The 10,866-nt window shown below is 36.8% G+C and overlaps 2 protein-coding genes across 2 annotated transcripts; one reads left to right on the forward strand and one right to left on the reverse strand.

The window, feature by feature from the left end:
* Positions 1-3,712: 3,712 nt before the first annotated feature.
* Positions 3,713-5,029, reverse strand: LOC116167241. The gene is made up of 4 exons (XM_031482526.1): positions 4,891-5,029; positions 4,464-4,841; positions 4,286-4,416; positions 3,713-4,217 (listed from the first exon to the last, which is right to left on the reverse strand). Exons 1-4 carry the CDS (start codon positions 4,984-4,986, stop codon positions 4,058-4,060), a joined length of 765 nt encoding a protein of 254 aa, XP_031338386.1. The 5' UTR covers positions 4,987-5,029; the 3' UTR covers positions 3,713-4,057.
* A 4,282-nt stretch (positions 5,030-9,311) lies between these two features.
* LOC116167360 lies at positions 9,312-10,407 on the forward strand. The gene is made up of 4 exons (XM_031482709.1): positions 9,312-9,589; positions 9,636-10,013; positions 10,063-10,193; positions 10,238-10,407. Exons 1-4 carry the CDS (start codon positions 9,386-9,388, stop codon positions 10,395-10,397), a joined length of 873 nt encoding a protein of 290 aa, XP_031338569.1. The 5' UTR covers positions 9,312-9,385; the 3' UTR covers positions 10,398-10,407.
* Positions 10,408-10,866: the final 459 nt, after the last annotated feature.

A 10,866-nucleotide genomic window follows, 5' to 3' on the forward strand; every position in this document is an offset into this window, starting at 1 on the left:
TTTGCGAGATGCGTATATTTATAAATATCTCGACAAATATGTAGGCAATATAATAATGAGCAGTGGGGTTTCATTTACTCTGCGGTTTCGGTTGTATAACTAATTGTTTGTTTCAATGATTATGTGTAACAAAATAGCTGCATAAATTATGCAATAGTGAATGAGCAAAAAGCATCTCGCTTGCAGAAATTTAGTAGCACATTACATAAAAATATAGCGTTTACAATTCATTTTTTATGGTCTCGCCGAAAAAGTGACTTATTCGTAATTCGACCGTAATTAATTTAACGGACGAGTAAGAAAAAAACTATCTACCGAAAATGAAGCACTCGCATTTTCTATTTTGGTGGATGATTTGCACTATTTATTTTACAAGTGCCATTTTTGACGTCAAAATGTATTTTTTTGAAATTGGTAACTCATGTAAACCGCCCTTGATATACCGTGTGTCCCAGATCGGGTGGGATTGCATGGGTAACTTTCTTATTATTAAAGATAGAGAATTGGTTAAATGGGTAATGTTTTGCAGTTTTAGATGCTTATTTAAAATTTCCTTATGGAAATTCAAAATGTCGAATATGTTCGACGTAAATTCAAAAAAACTAAAATTGGTCATTTCCTTTAATGTCTTATATCATCGAAAGTATAAGAGATATAAAAAAAAGTTTTATATAAAAGTTACTGTCTTTAATACGCCTAATTTAGAATTGATGTCAAAAAAAAATTCAAGATGGCTACCTTTGAGGAACATTTACCAACTTCCTAAAGTTAAATAGGCGCCATATTGGATTTTTAGATTATTTGATAGATTTTTTAATTCTCTTTTCAACGAGCTATCATAGCATAAGATTGAAAATAAGATACCAGTTATATCAACGGTTTTTATATTTTAATCAAGTAGGCTATGATGAATTTAAAAAAAACAAAACAAAATCTATTCGACGCAACAAAACGATGAAAGTAATTACATCAGATGTTTAAAATATCAGGGGCGCACTCATGGGAGGGGGTTTGGGCATTACAACTTCCTCCAAAATTTTATATAAATAGGCGTAGACAAATTTTGACTTTTCTGACGTCACTTATTGACTATCATATTATCCATACTTACATACCTACAAAATGCTGGTATAACTGCAAACTATCTTCTCCAAAAAATGCCATGCCATTATCCAGTTAAACACATTTCAAGACACTTCGATTTACTTTACACAATGTATTACCATACCATTGATGCATTGTCCCAAGTCACATTTTGTAGCTGGTTTATCCGTAAGAATATCGAAACTAGCAGTTTTACCAGTTCGAGTATATGGACAGATGAGTCTTATTTTTCTAACTGCGGAGTGTTCAAATCGACATAATGAACAGTACTCGTCACTGGAAAACTACATGTTGTAGTTTGACGCCGAAATCTTGTAAGGTTTTAAATTAATGTATTTTATGACATAATGGGAAGTCATGTAATTGAACCGTAATCTTCGATGGAACTTTAACTGCTCACCATTATTTACAAATTCTCCAATAAACTTCCTTAAAGGATTTTCTAGACAACGTATGTTTCGCAGAAAGGGTTGGTTTATGGTACCTACCAACAATTAAGCATTAAAGAATAAAGTATATGGAAGTAGCTACTATACTAAAGGTAACAATAACACAACTGCGTGAAGCCGTTCTAAAGACGTGTTATAGTATCAATGGCAACATGTTACCTAAAGTAAACTGTCTTGAAGTGTGTTTCACTAATAATGGCCAGTATTTTAAACATGTGATGTAATTATTTGTATTGTTGTGTTGCCTCGAATAGATTTTGTTTTGTTTTTTTCATTCATCATAGCCTACTTGATTAAAATATAAAAACCGTTGATATAACTGGTATCTTATTTTCAATCTTATGCTATGATAGTTGGTTGAAAAGAGAATTAAAAAATCTATCAAATAATTTAAAAATCCAATATGGCGCCTATTTAACTTTAGGAAGTTGGTAAAAGTTCCTCAAAGGTAGCCATCTTGAATTTTTTTTTGACATCAATTCTAAATTAGGCGTATCAAAGACAGTAACTTTTATATAAAACTTTTTTTTATATCTCTTATACGTTCGATGATATAAGACATTAAAGGAAATGACCAATTTTAGTTTTTTTGAATTCACGTCGAACCTATTCGACATTTTGAATTTCCACAAGGAAATTTGAAACAAGCATCTAAAACTGCAAAACATTGCCCATTTAACCAATTTTATATCTTTAATAATAAGAAAGTTCCCATGCAATCCACCCGATCTGAGACACATTGTATTTAGTCCCACTGTATCTCGTAAATAATTTGCTGATGTGCATAAATAATGTCTGATAATTAACCAAAACACATATTCCAAATCGATCCCATGACTCGATACTGTATTAGTATCCCATATTAAACTAGGCGGAAAAATATTTTGAATTAGCCACATATATTAACTACAATTACAATTGCATGAGTTTCTTTTCCAAGTACAATGGACACTACGGTATAGTCGGCGGGATGAAAAACTCGGCGCCACCAGAAGTTGCTACCCCTTGCTCCTGGTCAAGGTCGGCGGCATGGTTTCTGAACTTGTATATACTAAAAGTTTTTGGACTGCAAGTTTTCTTTTCGTTAATTTTGACCACAACCAACTATGGTACACCGTTGAGCTACATAGCCGGAGGTCGGGTGTGAGGTAAGAAATTTTCATCTGTGGCAGAGATGGGAATTTCCTTCAGTCATTTCATCAGTTTCGAGCACTCTGCCGGATACTTCCTGCAGGTTTCTTAATTCGTAATGTAAATACCGGTGTAGTATAGAACAACTTAAAACCTTCTGCAGAGGCACCTCTAAAAAGCATTATGGGAGTCACTCTATAATTGGGCGCAAGCCTGTTGAGGGCCCAGAACAGGAGAGGAATAAGTAATAAAATTTAAAAAAAAATCTCTTTTGGTGTTTTTGGTAATAATTCTTCATCGAACCTTAAAGCACGTTCAAGAATTTCTTCTAGAACATTGTCTTCTTCAACCATTTTAAGACACACTTTTTTGCGTGTTTGCGAATTGTTTTGACTCATAAAATACAATTACAATTTTCCCAAGAATTTTTTATTTTTCAAAAATGTTGTATTCAACAAGTGCATAATTGAACGTGCCTTTACAAAAGGCACGAAGGCACTCGAATGTGTAATTGTGTTACCCTTGGTGCATGTAACTATTTTTGTCACGAAAAATTGTTTCTCAATGAATAAGGAGGAACGTATGTTAGAGACCTATATATTCTATGATGGTACTTTTCGATTTTTAACCCCAGGACCAGGAAAAGCGGAACAAATCCAAATAAACTTAAGATCATGGCTTCCCTAATGGCTTCCTGTAGCTCAACTTCAATTTGTCATCTGGATAAAAAATAGGATCCTAATTTTTATCTCAGAAAACTGAAACATTGAAAAGAAAAAAGAACAGTTTAACTTTCTTATTATAGGTATTTCGTTTCATATTGCATGGGTGGTACATACTTTCGGATTTGGGGGTGTATTTCTGCATATTATCAATGATTGCGTCTTCTTGGTTTATAAATATACGTGATTTACATTTAATTGAAACGAAATTCACGACTGCACTTGTGTTAATTTATAGAATATCGAATTCGAGCTCGATTTCGGCCACATACAGAACTAGGTAATAAATTTTGTGTAAAGTAAAGCTCAATTTCCACTTTTATGTAATGCAAACAATTCCCCCGAATACAATGGGATTACACAATCAAGCGTACTTAATACACATTAGTTATTCCGGCGGACAACGTTAAAATCCCTATCTTAACTATACGTGACATTACCACTTTAATTTATGGAAATTAGCGTTCACGTTGACAATAGTTTTCAGGATACTATTACCCGAGGTGACAATTATTGCTATGTGTTTATTTATAATCCCATCAAATGCCGCCAGATCGTTTCCTTTCGCTACGTTCTAATTAAGATCATGCGGGGGTTGCAATCCTTGTTTGCATTTGAAAATTTAAGAAAATAAGACTGTTTGGGACACATTCACTTGTATTGGAAAAGGGGAAGATCGACATATACACGAAGCTCCGTGTGCGGAGGAGGTGCTCTAATCAAAGGTGTCTGTGCTGGATTTGATCCTATATAGCTGCAATAGGGAATACTGTGAACCAGCTTCATTTTTAAGTTTTCGCATATCTTCGCGCTGGAAAATTGAACAAGTTATCCATTTATACTCGTAATGTTTTATGCTCATTGTGAGTTAAGACTTACGTGTAAATATTGGTCGCATTACAACGGATTACGCTATAACCACAGTCGGCTCCAAATTTCCGCGACGTATCCAAAAGGTTCGTACTAACTCCTCTATTTCTATCCTGATGTCGAACAAAAACCATATTAATCTTAAAGAGGGAAGGTTAATAATCTGTGAGAAACGAGAAGTAAGCACCAAAAATATTTTATTTGTGCAAAACTTCTGCCACAATAATGGTGCTCGAGTCATATGAGCGTAGAAATGGTAAAGATCTCTTAATTTGGAATCCTTTATCGTTTTAGCCTTTGCGTCCATTTCATCAGGGTTCCAAGGGCAACTTGAACTATTTAAGCTCGCTCCAACGATCTCACCTGTATACTTGCACTTTGCCACAAATGAATAACCTTCCCTTAATATACTTAAAGCTTCTTCGTCGAGGAAGGGATTATGTGTGTGACCGAGGCCCAGAGATGAAATCGTAGGTTCATTCGGATAATAGTATGTCCACATCATTTCGACGATGCACGGGTATTCTTGGCGGTGCGCTGGTACAATTAAGAAAGGTTTTTCCTCCTGAAAGTGGACGTTAAATATGTTACGAATAGGCAAACTTCTAGCTTACAGGTTTCTTGCGTTTTCTTCCCCAAATCGTCCTTTGCCATGTTTTAGTATGTCGTATAATACTGCATAATTTTGATGTTTGAATAAAAGGGCGCATTTTTGTTAATACATTTTGTGACTTGTAATTTTGACAGTTTGCATTATACTAAACAAATGAAATTAATGACGCATTTATTGCCGTTTGCACCGACAAATTTAAGTGGAGCTTAGCTTAAGGGTCCATGGAAACGATTATTGAGGCAATGGTTGCCATGGATTTTACGCTACGCTTAAGCTAAGCTCCATTTAAATTTGTCGGTGCAAACGGGCATAAGATTGTATAGATAAGGGTGTTTGATTTGCAAAACTCATCACTACCCCTTTCCTATGGGCAAAGTAATCGTGCAATGCATAAAGAAGGAGCGAATTTGTATCTTTAATGAGGAATACTTTGAAAGCCTAATTTAAAGAGAAGATATGCTATCGCGAATTTCGGAATGTGCCTAAAATTGAAAATGTGATTGGAGTACCAGATGTGTACAAATCAATAATTAATTGCAAGAACCATACGTATAATTGGCGATATAATTGGTTACAGTTAATGCATTTGTGCGAGATCCTGAAAAAAAACCATTCGTTCACCAGTTGTTGCAGTGGCGACTCATCCGTTGGCGAGTTATCGCGGTGCGAGTTGTCACGTTGGCGAGTCAGTCAGTGACGAGTCGCCCTTGGCGAGTTGTCGCGTATCGGAAGGCACATGTAAAATGGCAAAATGCCATGCACATATTATCTATAGTTGGCAACTTGGAAACGGTTGTAAGCATTTTTCATGTTTTAACAATTATACACTTTTTATTTTGAGACTGTTTGGATAAAATACCTAAAAATGTGAAAATGAATGAATTTGAACCACTATTCATTATTTCTTTCCACAGAACTTCAGCACTGCTCTCATTAATTGCTTTAAAAACCACTTACAACGTTAATTGTTTGCAAAAGAATTGCAAATAGGCCATACATAACGACGGACGGTGCAATAAAACGTTCACTATATAAAAAACGTTTACAATCGTTATTAAACACTAACGCTGCCCGTCTAACTGTGATAAAGTTAGACATAAATTTTACTGGCGTGTTTTTGTTATAATAGGACTTATAGGTACGTGTTTGACGAAAATCTCCTTTTCCAGAGCAGGTTGTTACATTTTATTTTACTTTCTACCCCTTAAATTCATTAGAAAAACAACTTTTTTATTATTTTCCACGTTACTAACGCTTTCTACATTAGAAAATTGAGTTTTACTCTGGAAACTTCAATCTTAACTACAAAAGCACTTCAATATCCTAATTAAATTAAATTTGCACATTTTTGTTGCTTTGCGCTCAATTTTAAGAGAAGTAATTTAATTTTGGTTTCGTGCATTTATGCGCCTAGACGTAAACCGCAGCACAAAGTAATGAATTTCAAAATTAAAATCAAGATAAACTTGTTCTTAAGTAGGTACTATGAAAAAATATTAAATTGAACTTATTCGCCTAGTAATCATATCTACAATAGTGGTTCCTTTACGGTAAGATATTTCCGTACCAATGAAAGGAGGAAATTAAATACGTTTTATTGTTAATCGTAGTTACTTTGTACAGGGTGACCCAATAAGACTGTTCCTCGGCCATATCTAGGGAACCATTCGTCGTAATAAAACATGTAAAGGCAGTGCTGAACAATTTTTAACTTTTTTTCTGTAAAAGGTACAGGAGGGCAGGATATTGCATAAAACTAATTTCCCAAGTTAAATCCCTATGTTCCTACTTACCGTGCACCACCCGGTATATCCATCTACACACGGTAGAATATGTATTCCTTGCTTTCAACAGCAGTTTTAATCGATTCTAGAGTGGTATTGTCGAACGCCCGAAGCGTAAACCGGTATTTTTTTCAGGAACGAAAACCGAACCGAAACCGTTATTCCTTCAGAAATGGAAACTTATTGAGAACCGGACCCCTATTATTTTTTTCGGTTTTTTTCCCGTTCTTAACAGGAAGTTGAAAGACGCACTGGCAAACACCTCCTGAAAATTGATAAAATATTCATTTATAATTGAGCCACTACTGGTACATGTAAATAGGTTTTCGAAAATAAAAATAAAAAACAATATTCCATACATAATTTTTTTTACATAAGTTTTTGTGTATTTTTTCTGTTTTTTATTAGGTAATAAATAAAGTTGAAATACACATTTCCCCCTTCCTCCTTTATTCCCCTCGTCATTGTATATTAGCTACTTTGACCGGACTGACGATACGTCACGTTTTGGTATTCATGACTTTTTACTTCTTTTTCGCACCTATTAATTAATGAATCACGTTGTTATAATGATTTTTTTGAATGTCATACTTGCTAAAAGACTAGAACCGTTATGGGCCGAACAAAAATACGCAGAACCGAACCGTTATTTTACCGGAACCGTTATAAATATTTTCGTTTAAATATAAACAGAACCGGAACCGATATTTCATTTGTCACCCTGATAGGAACCCATGGTTGCTAGTGGCCCCCAACTGGTGCCAGGAATTTTGGTCCACAAGGACAATCAGAGTTTGTCTCTTAGGGTTCTTCTTCTTGTCTACCACACGGCAATTGCTGGTTGTAACTCCTTACCCCTAGCATTAACCTCTGCGTCATTTACGCTCATTCGCTTAGGTCGTTTCCCTATCCGCCACGCGCCTGGTAAGGTGCCACCCCTCAGACTGTGATGACTTATTATAGAAGCAACCAACACACCCTTTTGGAATAATGAGCGAGTATGGGGTAGGTTTAGAGTCTTCTTGTAATTTCAAACTTTCGAAGACATTATTTTTAGAAAAAACCCTATGCAGATATTTTTTATACTTATACGAATCCTAGTCAGTTTCTAATAAAGTTGTCTTCGTTAACTGATTAGAAGGTGGGCTCTAGCAAGGTCTATTAACATTTTAAGAAAGCCTTTAAGACTATTTAGAGATGCCGGGACATTTCGCCGAATGCCCACAACGCCGACACGATTTTTTGAAGGTCCATATCGCCGACTAGGGACACTACGCCGACGGACACTACGCCGACCGTGCCCACATCGCCGACAAGTGTGCAAGGGACACAACGCCGACCATGCCCACTTCGCCGACGGACACTACGCCGACCGTGCCCACATCGCCGACAAGTGAACAAGGGACACTAAGCCGAACGTGACCATAACGTCGACTCATACAACACTTCTTAATCAAGCTGGACGGTGTGCAACACCAAGTAGCTTTTGACGTTAGGTTATTGTAGGTTCAGAATATTTTTTTTAACTTTTTTCGAACTACAGACTCATACGAAAATTCTTAATCAAACTGGACGGAGTGTGAAGCAAAGCAGCTTTGGATATTAGGTTATTTGTAGGTTTAGGACATGTTTTTTAAACTTTTTAAAATGCAAACTCATACACTGGACAGAGTATGAGGGGCCTGGATTTTCGAACAGTCGGCGTTGTGGTCACGTTCGGCTTAATGTCCCTTGCACACGTTTCGGCAATGTGGGCACGATCGGCGTAGTGTCCGTCGGCGAAGTGGGCATATGGTCGGCGTTGTGTCCCTTGCACACTTGTCGACAATGTGGGCACGATCGGCGTAGTGTCCGTCGGCGTAGTGTCCCTAGTCGGCGATATGGACCTTCAAAAAATCGTGTCGGCGTTGTGGGCATTCGGCGAAGTGTCCTAGACCCTATTTAGATAGGAGTTACTACGGTCTCAATGAATTTACTTTCGGAGAAAGATACTAAGGAAGTTTCTAGGAAGAAGTTCTTGGATGGTTTAAAAGAAGGCCTCAAGGAAGATTCCTTGAAATATTTCTTAAAAATTCCTAAGAAGGACGGTTTCGAAGGGGTGCTCAAGATGGTTCTTAAAAATATTCCAAATAATACTAGTGAAAGAGGTTTTTAATAAGTTGCGCCTCAGATTTATAGGAAAGTTGCGACTTCCGATGAAGGATATGTTTAAGACGATTTTGTTTTCGTGAGGAGTTCAAAGATGATGATTTTTGTGAAGATTTGTACGAACATTTGTGAAGATTTCTATGTTCTATAAGAAGCTTTCGAAGATAATTCTCAAGGATATTTAATAATAATAATAATAATAAAGGAAAGGCGGTTAGTATTACGCGAACCGCTAAACGTGAGAACCTTTCGCATATATAAATTTGCATTCCGCAGGGGTCCCACTAATGGCTCAAGGGCAAATTGATGCCCATTTCTTGTAAATATTTCTGAAGAGGTTCCTAATCGTATTTTCGAAGAGACGAAATGCATAGGATTTCTAAGAAGATTTCGAAGTACATCTCGACAGAGCCATTATTTCAAATTATCCTGTTCGTAATTCATACAATGCCGATACCTACTGGGCATAATATCCTCACTGTCACCAGCATTGGCATTTTGATATTCCACATTTACTGGGCACTACCATTGGCACCTAACAATGTTGAATGACTCGAGGAGCAAATGCCAGTTTTCTACGAACTGTCTAATAATTGTATGCCGAATGTCATTCACGTTCAAATTATTTACGTCACTGTCAAAATTACAAGCGAAAATGCGTTAACAAAAATGTGGCCTTTCATTCAAGCAACAAAATTACTCAGTGCAATTTCTCACCACACAAAAACATGCAACAGAACAATTTTAGGGAGCAGTCGAAAGAAAACTGTAAGTGAAAGGTTAGATTAGTCATTATACATTTTGATGTGTACAGGGGGAGAAAACATTTCTGATTGTGAAAGCACACCGCAACGAATACCCATGTATCATCGAAATGTTGTGGAAGTATTACTATCCGGACGAACCGACAGTATCCTCTTTGGGTCTCGGGCAGAATTACAATCCAATATTCGACCAAGAGGCTTTGAGGTACTTAACTGAAGGATATTCTTTCGTGGCGAAGTGTAGACATACGGGTGATATTGTTGGAGCGTGCATAAATACTTCGGCGTGTCCTTGGGATCCGGATCAATTGGATAAAGTGGCGAGAACAATGAAGGATGCAAAATTAAGACAACTGTATCACTTTTACGCTCACATACAAAGAACGCCACTATTATGGCAGCAGTATCACACAAATAAAATTTTTGAGGTAGGTACCCGCTAACCCTCTCGGTCTTTATTAAACTTTCTGCTTCAAGATGAATATGGTTTTCGTACGTAGTGGAGATCGAAAAAAAGGAGTATGTGAGAAACTCCTGGACGCGTCTCGGCAATTCGGCGCGGACTGCGGTTATAGAGTAATTCGGTGCGACGCAACCAATTTCTACACGTAAGTGTTAAACTACCGCAAATTAAACTTTTACAGTTTTCCAGGGGCAAAATTTGTGAAAAATTAAAGATGAAAAAGGTGCACAACATTCCATACTGTAGCTATACCGGATTAGATCCAGCAGACGCACCTTTAATTAACGCGCCCCCTCCTCATACTGGTGTTAGTGTATATGTAGACCTTCCCTTTTCCCAATTTAAGTAAACTTTCCTTATGTTGCATAACTTTATTTTTATCAAAATTATAAAATTGTACAAAAAAGACGCAGAAAACCACAACTTTCGCTTAATCGTTCATGCACCAGTGAGCTATTAAAATCGAATTCACTTCCGTTACCTATGGCTTGTATTTACATTACGGTTATTTTTCGCGCGATCATTCTTCCAACCACTCTTGTTGCTGTACTTTTGGTTATGTCCACCATACCGTTTGTAGTATCCGCTGTGGTCAGCATCGTCATAGAATTTATGCTCCCTTACGATCTCATCGCGCATAAAGGTATTGTGGTACCCCTTAGTCTTGTGGCCTCGCTTATGCCCAATTTTCTCCAAAAATTTGCTCGCTTTGTTACTTTTACCCTGTGATTTATGTTGGGAACTGCGTGCACCACTATTTTGAAAATCCGAGGCGTTGCCACCATGTTCTGCACTTTGCACTTTCCGATGGTCCTTTG

This window comes from Photinus pyralis, unplaced genomic scaffold (genome assembly GCF_008802855.1).
Source record: "Photinus pyralis isolate 1611_PpyrPB1 unplaced genomic scaffold, Ppyr1.3 Ppyr1.4_LG3b, whole genome shotgun sequence".
Lineage (NCBI taxonomy): Eukaryota > Metazoa > Arthropoda > Insecta > Coleoptera > Lampyridae > Photinus > Photinus pyralis.